This window comes from Balaenoptera physalus (genome assembly GCF_965194825.1).
Source record: "Balaenoptera physalus genome assembly, chromosome: 20".
NCBI lineage: Eukaryota > Metazoa > Chordata > Mammalia > Artiodactyla > Balaenopteridae > Balaenoptera > Balaenoptera physalus.
The window spans coordinates 46,339,764-46,359,534 of record NC_138901.1 but is presented as its reverse complement, the minus strand read 5'-3'; the positions used below and the strand labels follow the sequence as shown (position 1 = coordinate 46,359,534).

The following is a 19,771-nucleotide window of genomic DNA, read 5'->3' as shown; positions in this document are numbered from 1 at the left end:
AATAAGACCAACTCAGGACAACTGGCTAGTAAACATCTTATTTTGAAATTAAATTTTCTTAAAAATATAGAGTCTCTGGGTAAAGAAGATGTGGTACATATACACAATGGAATACTACACAACCATGAAAAAGAATGAAATTATGCCATTTGCAGCAACATGGATGGATCTAGAGATTATCATATTAAGCGAAGTCAGTCAGAAACAGAAAGACAAATATCATATGATATCACTTATATGTGGAATCTAAAATATGACACAATTGAACTTATCTACAAAACAGAGACAGACTTGCAGACATAGAGGACAGACCTGTGTTGCCAAGGGGGAGGGGAGTAGGGCAGGGATAGATTGGGAGTTTGGGGTTAGCAGATACAAACTATTATATATAGAGTGGATAATCAACAAGGTTGTACTGTATAGCACAGGGAACTATATTCAATATGCTATGATAAACCATAATGGAAAAGAATATGAAAAAGAATATATATATGTATATATATACGTATACATATTTAACTGAATCACTTTGCTGTACAGCAGAAACTAACACAACATTGTAATTCAATTATACTTCAATTTAAAAAAAAATACAGATTCTCCTTGTAGTACTGAATTTGAATGGAGAGTGATGTTTGGCAACAGTAAGACTTTCTGACAAAAAATACTGAATATAAATAAATAGCCCTAAATTTTCTTTAGTTATAAATAAAGCCCCCCCCAAAGGAATGACTCCTCCTCAGTCTATATAATGGGTGTGTGTGCACACATGCATGCATGTGTAGGTATGTCTAGAATTAACAATGTGGTTAAAAAGGAATCATACTGAACATCCTGTTTTGTAACATATATTCTCACTTAACATTTACCATGAGCACTTGCTGTTATTAAATTTATTTATATTGTTACTGTTAACGGCTGCTTAGTTTTCTATTGTAGGGATGTACCACAATTTATATGACTCACTTCTTAACATTTTTCTCCATTATTTTCCACTTTCATGAGAAATACTGAAGAGAAAATTCTTACAACTGGATTTTTACATGAATTTTCAAGAATTTCCTTAGTATAAATTTCTACAAGTATAATTGCTAGATTAGAGGCAAACCCAACTTTTAGATTTTTTGGAAACACATTGCTAAACTACTGTCCAGAAAGTCCTCACCAATTTACTCTCATGCCAGTAGTAAACATATCATCAACAACACTGTGTAGGATTAAAAGAAAAAAAAAAACAAACCCTGAGTATTTGATAGGTGAAAATATAGTGGCTGGCCATTTTTCTTTTTTTCTGGTGGACTGATTGTCTATAGTTTTCCTCAGTTTTCTAGTGAGGTATTTATTTCATTTCTTTGGAAGGGCCTTTTGTACGTTAAAGGTATTTATACTCTGCATGTGCTGAAATGAAAAAGATCGAGTTTAAAGCCACTATACGTCTCCCCATAAAGAGAAACTGAATGCTCTAAATATATGCAATAAATAATGATACATTTCCCAGAACATTTGAATATTTCATAAACTTTTTTTTTTGGTTAGCAAAACTTAATAGTCCAAGCAGAATGTGTTTAAATGTGCCAGGACAAAGATATAAGCAATTTCTGACACACTTAGATTTCTTGGTGCTATAGCAAGAAAAAGACTAAAGTAAACCTCAACACCATAGCCCTTACACTTAAACCACATATATTCTTTTATATACCTAATAGGATATGAGGATATATTTTGTCACCCATAAAGTGTCTTGGCTTAATGAAATATGTGGCAAAATGATGTACTTCAGAAAGGCCTTTTTAAAAAGGCAGTTTTGAAAATCATCTTTTTTGGGGGGTGATATTTTACGTGAAATATCAGCATTGCCACTAGGTAGTGAATACCCATTATGATATTTTCATCGTTGCCTTTAATATGTGTCACCCAATTACTTCCAAAAGGATCGGAGGGAACTTACATAAAAGGTACATAGACAAGGGGGCTTCCCTGGTGGCAAGGTGGTTAAGAATCCGCCTGCCAATGCAGGGGACACGGGTTTGAGCCCTGGTCCGGGAGGATCCCACATGTCACGGAGCAACTAAGCCCGTGCGCCACAACTACTGAGCCTGCGCTCTAGAGCCCGCGAGCCACAACTACTGAGCCCGTGTGCTACAACTACTGAAGCCCATGCGCCTAGAGCCGGTGCTCCGCAACGAGAAGCCACCGCAATGAGAAGCCTGCGCACCGCAATGAAGAGTAGCCCCCGCTCGCTGCAACTAGAGAAAACCCGCGTGCAGCAACGAAGACCCAACTCAGCCAAAAATAAATTAAATAAATAAATTTTTTTAAAAAAAGGTACATAGACAACATAGTCACCCAACTGAGGATAAAAGGACAGGTAGGCAATGGGTGGGGGTCTCAGTAGGAAGGGTGACAGTCACACTTGAAACCCCAGCTAAGAATGGTTCTTGGATCTGAGTACAAATCTGAATCCTGAGCTTCCTGGCAGCTTCAGCAAATGGGAAACTTAATGAGTTGCATGGGTTTCATTATTTAATAAGATTGTTAATTAAATATTCCCTGCACCCAAATACGTTTTTAATTTTTAAACAATAATTTTTGTCGAGGAGGAAGAAAAATTAATTGCTCAGCAGTGATTCGATGGTATTTTGTTTGGCTTGGCTGTCTTCCTCCAGCCAAGCTTTTGGTGTACACCTCCTATCTATAAGATCTTTCATTTGAGTCCGGGATAGCAATCCTCACTGAATTGTTCACAAGTTTTTAATTTAATGTTAACACCTATTCATTGAATCACTTCCCCTTCACTAATTAATTCCTTACAAAGAGTCAATCTCTTGAGTTCCCAGCAATTAAAAAGAAAAGTGCAATGAAAATGGAGCCACTTTTTTTTTTTTTTTCCTTCCGCCACCTATAGGGGCCAGAAAATGTTGTCATGGTGACAACAGCTGCTGGGTTATGAGTGACAGGTCTCAAGAGAGAAGTGTCTTGGAAAGGGAAGATCTCAAGTTAAAAAAAAAGTGGTGAGAGAGAACGAATGCAAGCTCTTTCACTAAGCATGGTGGGAGCTCAGTTGAAAGGTGTATTTAACTAGCAAAGAATAAAAGAAGTATTTCCCCCTTTCTTTCAACTAACATAGGAAATGTTTTCCTTCCAAAGGAGAACAGATTTCTTTTAAGCAAATCTCAAGCATATGTACATATCTTGGCATAATTACATTTTAAAATTGGGATTCACACTGATGCACCAAATTGGTTGCCTTAGTAATGAGATATCACCCGGGCAACGGATTTGCTGCTCTTTCAGGAGAGCAAATCATCTGCTTCCAACTTACAGGGGAACAGGCTGGGGAAGGGGCGGCAGTGGCTTCTTATTGGCAGTATCTGAGAGGAGATAAATAAGAAACAAATTATTTTTGACATGTCATCATTATTTTCCAAATATGCTTTTATCTTTTTTATTCCTCAGTTGGGTGGGAGGAGGAAAAGGGTGGGGAGGTGGGTACGGAGAAAGAAAGAAAGAGAGAGAGAGAGAGAGAAGAAAGGATGCTCTGTTGTTCTAATGTTAAATTTTTGCTGAAGCATTTTTATTGTTCTAAAAGGGCTTTGCATTTGTCAATATGTAAATACTAAAGGGCATCAGTTATTGGCTTACATTATAAATCAATAGAAATTTTCTTCACAATAATAAAAATCAATGACTTGTACTGAATAATGTTATTTTATTAGGACTGCTTAGTAACATATGTAGGGGTAAGGCTTCAACATTCAATAATCACTTATTAAATGTCTTGTAAATGATAAATACTCCTTGATTTCTTCATTAAAAACATACATACTTTCCTATACCTATGTTCATTACCATATTACCATGAGTTACCAATAAATGTTCAACCTACTTTCTTCCTGGAGGATTCTAGTACTTGGTGTGTTTTTCTTCTCTTCCTGTACTCTGCCTTTCATCCTGATCATCTTTAACATGCTGGTTATTAATAAACCAGTGATCTCCCAATTGCCAGATTAAGTGGGCACTTTCAGTCCTTTATTTTGTTGGATGATTCTGTGTTTGACACTGCTGATCATTCCTTCTTACTTGAAATTTGTTACTTCCTCTGCTTCCCTGACTCATACATCCAATATGCTGGTCATCTTGACTCGAATGTCTCAGAGGCACTTTGAACTATGCCCCAAACTATTAAGTTCCTCCAAATACGCTCCTGCCTCTGCACCCCTTCTCTCAAGTTGCAGAGACTTTGTACAGTATAGTGTGGAAACAGAATATTGTAAGCCACAACCAAAAACAAACAAAGAAAAAAACCCCCAATCAAATCAGAGGCTGCCAGCCTTTACTAGCAGTTATTAATGAGGAACCATGACAGAATGGAAATTGTTGACCTAGGTGCTTTGAGAAGACAAATCCAGAGCTAGCTCTTTACCTCTTGTTAGATAAACAGGGGAAAGGTTAGTAAATATTTATAAACTTGTGATAAAATTCAGCTAAATTTAATTCTATCATCACGAGTTGCATGGCTGCCATGTATATTTGCATCTTAATTGTCCTAATTTCTAAGGAGGGCAAAGAACTCTCCTGTAACATCGAAAGGGCAGTTTCAGTAATTCCAAGGACTGAGACTAGTATACATTTATTATGGAAAACAACATTTGTTTGATATTTTTGTAGAACTTCGTTCCCTGTTTTTGTCATAGGAAGTTTAGTTTACCCACTAACCTTAGTGACAATTAACCTGCTATCACATCAATGACCCAGCTCCAATGAACTCAACCTGTATAAATGGTTTATGAAATAGAGATTAAGATATGTCCTCCCTACAATGGACTTTCAAGTAAAATGTGAATCTGACAGAGTTGTTCTCCAACTTTTTGGCATCTCTCCTTCTTCCAAAAAGCCTTCTCTCCCAGCTCAGGTAGGTGACTCTTCTCTGAGCCCACCTGGCAGTCGTTACCTACTCAACAGTGTCACCATTACTCTACTGCACTGGTTGAGTGCTAACACATCTCCCTTCTGCCTCGGCTGTCAGCTTCCTCTGGATGGAGCTCTGTCTTGCTCGTTGTATATCCCTATTCAGTAATGAATGGACAAATCCATGTTTATTACTCATTTAAAATACACGAGTGCTCTTCTCCCACCCGGCCACACATCACAGTGTTGGAAAGGACATTAGCTACCTGTTTCTTCTCACCTCCTACTGAAAAGACATAATGTCAATGGTGGTCATTTGATCAAAGGCACATCTTTCTTTATTTCTTTCAATACTAGCTGAGGTCAAGCAGCGTATTTTTGACCATAAGTATTCCCCATGAATAAAGCAGTGAGTTGACTGGCACTGGGGGCAACCTCTCTTATCACAGAGCCATGCCTCCCCTACCCTTCCTGTAATTCAGCTCATGCTTTGTCCACAGTCATCCAGACACACCTTTCCCAACCCACTCCTGGCTCGAAAGTAACTTTTACCACAACAAGTAAAACTCTTCTCCTGGAGCACGTATTCTCAGTAAAAGAGAGTCACTGGGCTTCCCTGGTGGCGCAGTGGTTGAGAGTCTGCCTGCCAATGCAGGGGACACTGGTTCGAGCCCTGGTCTGGGGAGATCCCACATGCCGCGGAGCAACTGGGCCCGTGAGCCACAATTACTGAGCCTGCGCGTCTGGAGCCTGTGCTCCGCAACAAGAGAGGCCGCAATAGTGAGAGGCCCGCGCACCGTGATGAAGAGTGGCCCCCACTTGCCGCAACTGGAGAAAGCCCTCGCACAGAAACGAAGACCCAACACAGCCATAAATAAAATAAATTAAAAAAAAAAAAAAAAAGAGAGAGTCACTGATCACTTTTCATTACCGTACATATGTCAAGAGCTGATTCATACAGGAAACATCAGTGTTTCCTTCCAATCGTAGTAAAGATATATCTTAGTTCACATACTCAATAGTCAATGACTCAGACAGCACTAGGGCCAAATCACCTTCTTTCTCTCTGAGCATGATGCCATCATCATCTTTGTGGCTGGTTTTATAAACTTTTCTTCAATAGTGTGAGTCATACCTGTTACCTGTTTTTCCTATAAGGAGTGCACACTGAATGATGCTAGTGTGGTATAAGTGAATAGGGGTTAAAAGTGTGCAGAAGCCTGCACCACTGGGTTCAAATCCCAGCTGTGGGGTCCACTATTGGTGTGATCTCCAGCAAGGCACTCAGCTATTCACGTGGCTTAAGTTCCCTTTCCTATTATATGAAAAATACTGATAGACACTCATTCACAGAGTTCTTATAAAGGTTTAGTTAATATATGCAAAATGCTCAGAATAGTGCCTGCCACTCAGTAAAGATTAGCTACTATATTAGTAGCTTTTTTTTCTTTTTTAATTTAAGGGCAAAAGTAATCAATTTCATATGAGAGATAATTATTTTGCTTTTAGTCTGAGAAATAAAACACTTGACTGGTTTCACAAAGAAGCTGGTGAGCTTTGTTTGAAAATAACGTGAAAACCCCATAGCTTTATGCTACTACTTGACAAAGTTTCACAATAAACAATATATCAGGGAATAGGGGCAAATGAATAACTACACCAATACAATCTGATTTTCAGATAATGATTCTATTCACACTTTTTCTCTGGTTGGTTTACAAAATTATTACACTCAGACCTATATTAACCTTTGCGATTACTTATCATTAATAGTGATGATAATATTCTCAGTTTCAGAATTTGCTATTTTCATTATACGTTTATGCTTTTATGAGTCACTCTTAACTCTTCACAAGATCCTTCTTGTGATTGGGACTATAATATAACCCAACAATAAGAATGTAAAGTGCTGGTGACCTAAATGGGAAGGAAATCCAAAAAAGAGGGGATATATGTATACGTATAACTGATTCATTTTGCTGTACAGTAGAAACTAACACAACGTTGTAAAGCAACTATACTCCAATAAAAATTAATTAAAAAAAGAATGAAAAATGCGAATTTAACAAATAAATACAAGAACATAAAAATAATATTAAATTATTAATTGGGAAAAAACAACCAGGGCAGTTCTTGTGATACATGAGCCGCCTTTTCTTTTTTAATTTTTAAAAATATTTACTTATTTTTGGCTACGCTGGGTCTTTGTAGCTGCACACGGGCTTTTTCTAGTTGTGGCAAGCAGGGGCTGCTCTTCATTGTGGTGCGCAGGCTTCTCATTGTGGTGGCTTCTCTTGTTGCGGAGCACGGGCTCTAGGCATGCAGGCTTCAGCAGTTGTAGCACGCGGGCTCAGTAGTTGCGGCATGTGGGCCCTAGAGCACATGGGCTTCAGTGCTATAGGTGCGCTGGCTTGAGTAGTTGCAGCACACACACTCAGTAGTTGCGGCACGCAGGCCCTAGGGCGCACAGGCTTCAGTAGTTGCAGCACGCGGGCTCAGGAGTTGTGGCACACGGACTTCAGTAGTTGCAGCATGTGGGCTCAGTAGTTGTGGTGCACGGGCTTAGCTGCTCTGTGGCATGTGGGATCTTCCTGGACCAGGGCTCGAACCTGTGTCCCCTGCATTGGCAGGCGGATTCTCTACCACTGTGCCACCAGGGAAGCCCTCTACAATTCCATCTTGAATTCCACATAAAATTAGAAATGACAATCACATGTCATTTTAGCCTACATTTTGAGTATTTTATTTCACTGACTTGATGTCTTTTCCTCCTTTCTCAGCGTTACATCACCTTTTTTTCTCATCCACATCTTTTCCACACTTTCTCCTCCACTCATTCCTTTGTTCTCCCCTGTCCTGCCTTTGAGATTGCACCAATTTTGTTATGACCTAATAATCAAGCCACTACTATCCTTTCAGGCAGACACCAGACAAGCAAAAATAAAATTCTGGGAGCCAAGTGATCCAGGAGGCTGACTGATCTGAACATTGATAGCATGAAGCTTTTGTATTTCCCATATAAACATGTCTGTAATTTCACATGACTATAAAAGAAGATTGACAACTGATGTCAGATTCGAGCTTGACTCTGGACCCCACAGCTCATGTGTCATGGATGCTATAAGCTGTGAGCCGTATTTAGGATTGAAATAAAACCCACAAAAACTCGTGGCATGGAGTGTGGAGCAGGTCAGAGGCTAGCATAATTTAAATTTTCAAAGGGCTGGCAGCTCTTGCTGCTGGGGAATTCGGGAGTTGTAATTGTGATCTCAGGGTGACCACAAATTGCTTGGAGAAAAATGATTAGAGCCTTAAGATATTACTTTAAGAAAGAATATCTATGCTTAGTAGCCTTCAGTACGTGGCAGAGGAGGGGCCTTGGCCTCTTAACTATAACATGGCACACCGGAAAGGATAAATCTATTCCTAGAGCTAGGATCAAAGCTGTGTGATCTGAATTGGCCCAAATACATAACACAGTGACCAATTAAGGTGTCTGTCTATAATCGATTATAGATGCCCTTTAAGAAAGGGCCAATTTCCCCAAAAGAAGACACAATTCACAAAAGCATCTATTTGTCTTATAGGTGGGTCAAGAAAGCCACTCTTCAAAATCCATCACCTCATTCCATATTTGTTGGTAATGGCCACACAAAAGATGAAGTCTCCCAGTACTTTTCTATCTCCCTTTGAGAATCCATTTTTAATATCACCTTATATGATGATTTTGATCTTGTCCTATGATGCCATAAGATGAGAACATACATTTAAAACTATACATGCACCAAAAAAATAAGGGAGTTTCTTGAGGGGTTCTGTACCCCACTCCTTTCTTTCTTTCTTTTTTTTTTTAATAAGCTCTCCCTCTCTTCTTAATATTTATTTATTTGGCTGTGTTGGGTCTTAGTTGCGGCACGCAGGATCTTTTTTTAGTTGCAGCATGCAGGATCTTTAGTTGTGGCATGTGGGATCCAGTTCCCTGACCAGGGATCGAACCCGGGTCCCCTGCATTGGGAGCGCAGAGTCTTAACTGCTGGACAACCAGGGAAGCTCCCCCACTCCTTTTCTGAGAGAGCAAAATATTTAAAACTAAGTGAGTACAGAATATTAGAGAACCGTGATGCTTTGTAATGCATTTGGTGAGATATTTTCATTAAAAATCAGTTAACAGTTAACTACCAGTTAACAGTGAAAACTATAGTCTTCTTTCAGGATCTCCCCAACCACACAACAAGTAAGTATCTTTATTTTCTGGGAATTAATGAATACAACATATAGAAGATGGATGATAGGAAACACCAAATCAGGAAGGTACAGGATGAAGATGGAAAAAAGTTAAAAGGAAATCAGCTTGGACAGCTCTGCTGCACAACACACTTAAAACAATCATTACACATGTTGACAGCCCCGTGTGTTTGCTGCTGAACTGACTACCGATGTCTCGGCACCTCCTTGCTTAAAGCTGTAATTCTGAAAACTGTAGTTTCTTCAGTGCTGTCTAGAAATTCCACCTTATTTGATTTCTCATTCAAATGTGACGTAAAGAACACACACAAGCTCCAGTGTAGAGGTTGTGTGGGGAAGTGAAGCAATTGCGTATTGTGAAAGGAAGAGAAGATGATCTTAAAAAAAAAATCCCACTGCTACACAGCTTCATTTCTTTTAATTTAATGATGCAAACATGCAGTACTACATCCAGGGCTTCTTAGAAAATAATTTTTAAAATACAGGCATACCTCACTTTATTGCCCTTCACAGATTTTTTTTTTTTTTTTTTACAAATTGAAGGTTTGTGGCAGCCCTGCATCTAGCAAGTCGATCAGTGCCACTTTTCCAACAGCATTTGCTCACTTAGTGTCTCTGTATCACATTTCAGTAATTCTCACAATATTTCGAACCTTCTCGTTATTTTTTTTAACATCCGTATTGGAGTATAATTGCTTTACAATGGTTTGTTAGTTTCTGCTGTATAACAAAGTGAATCAGCTATATGTATACATATATCCCTATATCGCCTCCCTCTTGAGCCTCCCTCCCACCCTCCCTATCCCACCCCTCTAGGTGGAGACAAAGCACCGAGCTGATCTCCCTGTGCTATGCGGCTGCTTCCCACTAGCTATCTATTTTACATTTGGTAGTGTATATATGTCCATGCCACTCTCTCACTTCATCCCAGCTTACCCTTCCCGCTCCCCGTGTCCTCAAGTCCATTCTCTACATCTGCGTCTTTATTCCTGCCCTGCCCCTAGGTTCATCAGAACCATTTTTTTTTAGATTCCATATATATGTGTTAGCATACGGTATTTGTTTTTCTCTTTCTGACTTACTTCACTCTGTATGACAGACTCTAGGTCCATCCACCTCACTGCAAATAACTCAATTTCGTTTCTTTTTATGGCTGAGTAATGTTCCATTGTATATATGTACCACATCTTCTTTATCCGTTCATCTGTTGATGGACACTTGGGTTGCTTCCATGTCCTGGCTGTTGTAAATAGTGCTGCAATGAACATTGTGGTACATGTCTCTTTTTGAATTATGGTTTTCTCATCGTTCTCAGTGGTGAAAAACTGAAACCACTTCCTCTAAGATCAGGAATAAGACAAGGTTGCCCACTCTCACCACTATTATTCAATATAGTTTTGCAAGTTTTAGTCATGGCAATCAGAGAAGAAAAAGAAATAAAAGGAATCCAAATTGGAAAAGAAGAAGACAGACTGTCACTGTTTGCAGATGACCTTCTCATTATTATTATATGTGTTATGGTGATCTGTGATCAGTGATCTTTGATGTTACTACTGCAAAAAGATTATGACTTGCTGAAGGCTCAGATGATGGTTAGCATTTTTTAGCCATAAAAGTGTTTTTAAATTAAGGTATGTACATTCTTTTTACATATAATTTTACTGCATACTTAGCAGACTATAGTATTATGTGAACATAACTTGTATGTGCGCTGGGATACCAAAAGTTCATGTAATTTACTTTATTGCAATATTCGCTTTATTTGTGGTGATCTGGAACCGAACCTGCAGTATCTCTGAGGTATGCCTGTATTCAGGCAAAACATTCAGATTTTAGGTCATCCAGAAAGGGTATTTGTAAGAATGAAAATATCCAGTGCTTCAGTGAGGCAAGCTCTTTCACTCATCAGTTGGTGGGACCATACACCGGCACAATCTTTCTGGAAGCCATTTGATAGCAGGTATAGAAAATCTTAAAAGTACGCATCTTTTAACCCAACAATTTTGTGTCTATGAGTTTATTCCAAGAAAATAATCGAGGATGTTTACAAATACTTAATAGCAGTAATACCAGTAGCAGTAGTAATAACAACAGGTATCATTATTGAACTTGGTGTCAGGCAGTACTCTAAGTAAACAGAGATGTGCCCTGCAATGGGACCTGTAAGAATGTATCACTGGAAATACCCAAACATCCAGTAATAGCAGACAGATTGAGGAAACTCTAGTAAATCATACTAAGGACTAAGTCAGTTATTATAAATACGCAAATTAGTGTTTACACGTGTAAAGTTATAACAAAAAATATTGTACAATGGTATGTTATGATTAAAATTTATGTATAATATAAAAGAAAATTACATTTTAAAACTATAAAAGGATTTATATTTTTTCACGATTCTACATGAACTTGTATTGCTATTACTTATGTACTATAAAACCAATGAAATTCTTTGAAATCTAGAGGGTTATTTCTTAAAAAAAGATATTTCTAGCAATTTCAAAAATCCTCTAAAATGTCAAGCATATGACCAAGTATATGAAGAGAAACAAGATGCACTACACGGATTATCCATAATTCTTGATACCAAGTGGTTAATGGTTTAGATGGTGACAGTGGAGAACTAGACATTTTTTTATGAATCAGAAAGCAACATAGTTTGTATCTCCTCTGCAATCTTTGTGGTTATACAGTTTATTCCTTTAAGAACAATTAATTTTGGAGGTTCTGGTTTTAGGCAACATCACTGATTCTTCCAACTTGACACTGAATCTCCACTAAGGCACAGAACAGGTACTGAAAGCCACGTTCTCACATGTTAAAACCTATTAAGATGTACTATAATAAACACAGTATGATTCTGGCATAGGAATTGACCATGGAACAAAATAGTGAGTCCTGAAATAGATTCAAGCATATATAGGCATTTAATATTAGACAAAGGTGGGATTTCAATTTAGTGGAAAAAAGAGAGGAATTTTTTAAATAAATGGAATTGAATACCTGGATCAAAATAGAGTTGGACCCTTACATCACACCATGTACAAAATGAAATCCCAGATCTATAATTTGTTTCTGGAAGAAACTCAAAAACTATAAAGAAAAAGACATATTTCATTACATTCAGTGAAAAAATTTCACATCAAAGAGTATACCATGAACAGAATCAAATGACAAATGACAGCTTGGGAAAAATAGCTGCAACACATAAAGATAATAGCTCCCAGAAATTCCTAAGAAAAAGGCAAACAATCCAACAGAAAAATGGGCCACTGATAAAAATGAGTAACAGAGGAGGCAATCCAAAAAGCCAATAAACACACCCTTGCTAGTAGTCATGAAAATAAAAAATGAAATAGTAGAAACGAGGTAGCATTTCTTACTGATAAGAATGGAAAAATTCACACACTTGGTGTGTTACCTTTGGATGGTGGGATTTTAGGTGGTTTCCCATGGATTTCCTTATACTTTTCATTATGGTTTGAATTTGTTTTTACAATGAGCACACTTTAATTATACAATAAAAAAGACAAAGCTAATTTTTATTTAAAAAGGAAATTTAAAAAATTAATTGCTGGGGAGTCTTGTTTAAAATAGCATCTCCTGATGCTGCCTCTACAGCGTCACACTACATTCCCATAAGGAAACAGAAAAATTGAAAACACGTCACATGGAAAGTTAGGTGACTGATGACCTCTTCCCAGAAACTGAAATTCTCACTAATTTTATGGCCCGTGGAGTTGGTTCGAAGAACATAATCAGTAGATCACGTGTATCGTACTCTAGGATGGTGTGCCTGAGAATTTAGAGGGAGGTCATCCCCTACTCACTGCCTTATGGTTAAGAAATGCAAGATCTACACCACAGAGAAGACTGGACAGCTTTCCCTCCATGGCGCAGGTGATGGTTTATGAAGCAGCCATCCCTTGTCTTTTAGAATCTCTCTTTTCTAGGTAGAAATTGTAATTTCTCACCAGAAAGCAAGCAGAGGTGCTGTAGAGAGAGAGGACTGAGAAAGATCTGGAATTCAACCTTTTCTGTAAGAGCTGGGCCCTGGGGTGGGGAGGGACAGGGTGGGCCCCATCTTTGGCTGAGAGCTGCAACAGGTTAAAGTCTCTGGGACACTGACAATTGTGAAAGAAGTAAACAAAATGCCGATGTAGATTTAAGAAGAGGATTCTACCAGCCAACAAGTGGAAAGAAAGTGAGTTCATGGTAGGGTGACTATTGTATCATTTGTCACCCATGCTGGGACACTTTGAGAGTGAAAGGTTTCCTACTAATATTTACAACAGACCACAGTCATAAACCAGGATCGTCCCAACCAAACTGAGAGGTATGGTCATCCTGGCTCAGGGCCAAGCCCTGAGTCTGGTCAATGTCTTGGATAGGTATGAAGAAGAAAGACAAAGTAGCAGATCTGCAACAACAAAATATCCCACTGCTAAGTAGGGAAGATCAAAAGTAAGGATTTGAATATACAGAAGAACAGATGCGTGAAAATAACTTACTATGGCAGACAAAAAACAGAGATTCACCTTGCAAATTTACAAGCTGTCTTGAGAAAGAAAACAGAACGGAGTAAAAGCAATATTAAAAAAAACAATTAATAGAAGGAAACTGTTCTAAGATGAAACAGAATTTAGTATTCCACTTCAAAAGTTTTCCTGAGTTCTAGGAAAAATAAATGAACGAGACCAACACTCAGAAACATCTTGGCAATTGGAAGAGAACTTTTATAATCTGCATATGATATAATCTTTTACCCAGAAAAACTAATAGAATCAACAAATATGAATCAAGAAACGTTTCATTCTGGATACAGTTAAACCAACATAAGCCAATATTACTTCTCTATACCAACACTGACACATAGAAAATATAATAGAAACACAATAATAAAAACACAGCAGCTACAAAAACAATAAAATATCTAGGAATTAACTATGACTTCATAAGACCTCTCTAAGTCTAAAAGTCAAAAAAATGATTTAAATAAGCCTATTCAATACTCTTAAGATGATTTAATATTATAAAAATGTTAATCCTTTCACATTAACCTATAAATTCAATGCAATCCTAATAAAAAGTATTGTTGAATTTAATGAACTCAATAAACAGATTAAAATTTATATTACAGAATAAAGGTCTATGTATAGAATAATCAACCTCAATAAAGAAGAGTAGAGAAGATGGACTTATCCTACCATATACTAAAACATACTACAATAAAAACTATATGGCATTAGTATGAAAAGAGGCAGATACAAAAATGGAACAGAATAGAGCACTCAGAAACAGAATACGTATATATGTATATGTATATATATATATATAAACTTCATACATAATAAAAGTGGCACCACAAATCAATAGGGAAAGAACAGATTATTTAGTATTTAGATGGTATTGAGAAAACTTGCTCACCATACAGAAGAAAGTAAAACTGGATTCCTAGAGAGAACCACATACATAGATGGATTCTGAATGGATTAAAGACCTAAATGTGAAAGGTAAAACTATACAGTTCATAGAAGAAAACACAGGATAGTACCTTTGTGACCTAGATACAAGGAAAGCCCTCTTAAATAAAATTCCAAGGCACAAAATATAAGGCCAAAAAAAAAAAAAATCGAAGAATTTGATTATGTCAAAATTAAGGATTCTCATCAACAAAGCACATTAGAAAGTTCATTAGAATGCCGACAGAATAGGAGAATATATTTATAATATCTAAAGTGAATAAGAGATTAATGTCTAAAATAGTCAAGGAATTCCTGCTAATCAACAAGAAAATGATACCAATTACAGTAGAAAAATGGATACAAGATATGAACAGGCAGTTTATAGGAAAACCCAAAAAGCAAACAAGCATTTAATGAGATGCTCAAATTCAATGGTAATCAGAGAAATAGGAAGTAAAACAACAATGAGATATCATTATACTTACTAGTCTGGCAAAATTTAGGGACCTGGATGATACTGGTAAGGATGTGGGCACATAGTAACCTCTACATACAAACTGGTGATGTGCAAACTGGCAGACATTCTGGAGAGGAGCCTGGCACTACTTATACCAATTAGGTCTACATATACCCAATGACCCAGCCACCTTTCCCCTGATGGATACCCCAAGGACATTCTCCTAGAGGAACACGATTTCTTTTTATATGCATATATAATTTTTTTACATTAAAATGGTTCAATCAGAAGGTACGGAAATGGGTAAGAGGGATAAAAAGAAATACCTGAGTGATTGAATGAAATGAGAAGGGGCCCTGCACAGATCAGTGATGACAGGTACCATGGTCTTACGAGGATCGTTGAGTGAGCACTGCACACCTTGGCAAGTGCTGGTGGTGGGTCGTGATGGGTGAGGGAGGTGGTTTCACACAGGCTGGCCAAGCTTTTGAATTATAAGATAGAAAAAGTCCTTTATGCAGTTAAGCTGAGGCAAACAACTCAGTTAACTGCAAGAGACAAAAACCAGACTGCTTCAGACATCTCTCTGATTCTAAATACCAGAAGACAAAATAGCTTCAGAGTTCTGAGGATAAAATAATTTTGAGTTCACGCAGCCCAGTAAGTTTTCCATGTGTGAAGGCAACAGAAAACACTCTTAAGATATGCATATAGATGCAAAAAATATACCATCGTGAACATTTCTTGAATCAAAGAAAACATTCAACTCATCTTTAAGAACATAAAACTAAGGCCTTATCCTTATATATAAAATATTAAATTACCTTTTGTAGAAAGAGGACAATCCTTACGAGCATCTGGGCACGGAGCTCTTCCAAGGTAAACAATGTTTGGGGTGTTCGAATGAAAATTTTGGTCTTCCCATAAGCTACATCATCCTGAAAGCCACAATGTTTAATCAGTTTCTTGACAGCCTCTTTGTCTGAAGGGAGGTCATGGTTGGGCCAGGTGAATTCAGAGATCATTTTGTACCTGGATGAAAAAAAGAACACGGCATGGATTAAGGGAGAAAAACCACGTGGTATCAACAGATGCAGAAAAGCTATCCAATAAAATTCAAGATGCTTCATAGAAAGAAAGAAGAAAAAACTTCTTAGCAAACTAGGAATAGGGATGAATTTCATTAGCCTGATAAGAGTCATAGAAAAAGGCTTCAATAAAATACAACACTCCTTCAATAAAATACAACACTCCTTCAATAAAATACAACACTCACCAACCAAGGATTAGAAGGGTATTCCTTAATTTAATAAAAGCTATTTGCCAAAAACTTGCAGCAAGTATTATTTGTAATGTCGTAACCTTGGAAGCATTGTCTTTACAAACAGAAACAAGAAAAGGATGCCTCTATCATGGGTTTTTGAACTGGTAAATGACTGACATTAGTTATGAACAATATGACTCGCTTCAAAGGACATCAAGCAGATCTTCAGATAAACTATCATCACTAAAAGAAAACTAAGCACAGTTCTGCACATAAGGTCAATACACAGATCATTTGCAATTCTACATACAAGCAGCCAACAGTTCCTCAATACGTGGCCCTCTCATAGGTTAGTTTACTACACACCAGCTTCTTCGTGAGGGTGACCGTGAGCAAGACAGTAGTCACAGAGTCTCAGCCTTTTGTAGCCTAATCTCACGAGCGACATCCCATCACTTTTGACGTATTCCATTTTGCTAGAAGCAATTCACTAGGGCCAGCCCATACGCACAGGAAGGGGATTACACAGGCGTGAATACCAGTAGGTGGGGATCACTGGGACCAGCTTAGAAGGCTGCCTACTGCAGTGCTTTTCCTCCATTCCTGGTGCAAAGTTGTTTCATACATGTAGTCAAATTTAGTAATGTTTTTCACATACTGCATCTGAATTTTAAGTCATAGTGAGAAAGGCTTTCCTCATATTCAGGTTACAGAGTAATTCACCTATGGGTTCTTCTAGTACTTATATGTTTTCATTTTTTATATTTAGATCTCTGATCCATTTGGAGTTTACTTTGATATGGGTCCACATGATACGGATCCAACTTTTGACAAAAGGCTATTTCCGATATGATTTACTAAAACGTCTGTCTTTCTCCCTCTGATTTAATATGCCATCTTATCATATGCTAAATTTTCATATGTACTTCAGTTCATTTCTGGGTTTTCTGGTCTGTTTCATTGCTTTGTCTGTCCCTCTGCCCCACCAGTACTGCAAATTTCTAATTATAGATGTTATAAGTATATTTTAATATCTGGTGGTCTCTTCTCCTTCTTTTCCTTTTTAAAGGTCTTTCTAGATATTCCTATGTGTTCATTTTTCTATATGAACTTTAGAATCAATTTGCATAGTTCCAGGGGAAAACAATCACAAAACAAATGAATCCTTTCTGGTATTTTTATTGGGTTCCCATGTTAAATTCATTAAATTTAGCTATGATGTCGAGTTGTCCTATCCAAGAACAAGGGATATCATTCCATTAGTTCAAGTCTACTTTCGTGCCTTTCAGGAGTCTGCACGCTTTCCTCCTAGGGCTTTACACATTTCTGGTTAAGATACTATGTATCTAAGGGGCATCTGATCCCTTCTTCTTGATGTCTCTCTCTTTTCCTGATTTCCATCTTAGCTTCCACAACAGCACACTCTCCCTGGCTTCCTTCTGTCTCTCCGGGTATCTCTTCTCAATCTCATTTTCTGGCAACTCCTCATTACTGGACCCCCAAATGTTGGAGTGTCCCAGAGCTCATATCAGGCCCTCTTCTCTCTATGTACAACCTCCCACATCACTTCATCTATTCCATCCACTTTATTTTTCAACTCATGCATTTATTATCCCAAGCCCAGTTCTCAGTTCTGAGCTTCAGACTCACATATCCAATGCCTATATAGACCTAAAGGCATCTTAAATTCCTCTTTCAGTCCTTCCTACCTCAATGTCCTCAGTTACTAAAGCCAGAATCCTGGGAGTCATATTTGATCCCTTCTCTTCTCTATCATTCCTTCTAATCCATCATCAAGTCTATTGACTCCACCTCCAAAATATATTTAAAATTCAACTATTCTCATCTTTACTGCTACAATCCTAATATAAGCCACCATCAAGTTTACTACAATAGACTCCTAACCAGTTTTCCATTTCCTCTTCAATCCATTCTGCATATTTAGCAGCCAGAGTAGTATTCCAAAAAGCCTCACATCATTTTTATCTTTTACTGCTCTCCTGCTTTCATTATTCTACTCCAGTCACCTTGGCCTTCTTTAGGGCCCTGTAATGCGGTTGCCTCTTTCTTGTCTTGGAGACTTTGCATATGCTGTTCCCATTGCCTGGAATGCTTTTTAATCTACTCTTTGAAAGGCTGAGACTCCTTAGTCTTTTTTTGATTTTCCTTCATCAACCATCAACCCTCACCCCCATTATTCCTCTCTAGGGCAGCCAGATGGGTTTCTTTTCCTCACACCATTCATCACAGTTTGTAATCATATTGATTTGTGTGTTTGTCTGTTGAATGTCAGTCTATGGGTACCACGAAGGCAGGAATTTTGTTTTGTTCCCCACTATATGCCATGTGCCTATCGTGTTGTCCACCATACAATGAGGAACGAGATATCTACTGAATGAAAGAATGGAAGAAAATACATTTAAAAGTCTAGTCACTTGCCAGATAGAGACAGAAACAGAAACCAGAGTTCTAATATGAAGAGAAAGGTAATATTAAGCAACGTCATGTGAAAAAAGGAAATAAAATCTAAAAACTTCCAAATTCATTATAAAACTCTCGATAGAATAAGAGTCAACAGGGAGTAATGGCATTTGTTTAAAGTTTTAGGCACGTTGCAGAAACTAGAAGCAATCCTACTGCCACACTGCTCAGCTAACACATCAGGATAACGGCGCCCTTCCTTTCTTCCTGACGGTCAAGGGCATGCCTCAAGTTCTTCAGCAAACCAGCATCCTGAACTTGCAAATTAAAAAGCTAAATTCATCTGCTTTCTGACAACTAGTTTTACCTCCCTGAAAGACTTTAGCAGCTTTTAAGGTTATCGGTACATTTAAAATCCTTCTCTCTCTTTTTCAATAAAAGAATGAAAATGAAAATGACAAGTAGAAATTTAGGTTCAAAGCTAGCTTACAAAAAATCTGCAGAATCTAAAAGCACAAACTCATTGAGGAAAATATTACTTTTTCTCCCACCAGGACTGAAAACATTGATCCAATGTCCTACACACCTTCCATCCTACCCCATGTCCCATTGTTAATTAGTTCAATCAGTATGACAATAAAATGTCAATTTTTCAATGTGAACAAACACATTTTATGTAAAGTGGCAGATAAACACAGCCTGCAGAGGAGGGATAGACCATCTTCCCAGATGCACATCCCACCCAGATGCACATCCCACCATCTCATCCAGCACTCTTCCTAGATGAGTCTAGTAGAGAGAACCTAATCTGAACTTAGATAGTCATCAACTAGAGAGACTTCAGTCTTCCCACAATTCTGTCTTTTAAAGGGCAAGTCTGACACTTTTATTGTGATTATTAATATGTTTCAATTTTCTCAACTTCTCATTTAATGTTTTCTATTAGTTGTGCTTTCTCTTCGTTGCTTTTTACCCTGTTTTCTCTTGGGTAGACTGAGTTTTCTTTATTCC

The 19,771-nt window shown here is 37.8% G+C and overlaps 1 protein-coding gene across 8 annotated transcripts in view; it reads right to left on the bottom strand.

The window, feature by feature from the left end:
• MYO1D (myosin ID) overlaps window positions 1-19,771 on the bottom strand; it is a 351,112-nt gene that overhangs the window by 177,358 nt on the left and 153,983 nt on the right. For 2 of the 8 annotated variants that reach the window (XM_082443688.1, XM_082443687.1), the window contains exon 16: window positions 15,900-16,107. In XM_082443688.1, coding sequence (XP_082299814.1) covers window positions 15,900-16,107 — 208 coding nt within the window. Of the gene's footprint in view, window positions 1-599; window positions 3,372-11,660; window positions 15,560-15,899; window positions 16,108-19,771 lie in introns of those variants that run through there. The other 6 variants (XR_014257970.1, XR_014257971.1, XM_082443689.1 and 3 more) reach the window with 6 other exon arrangements.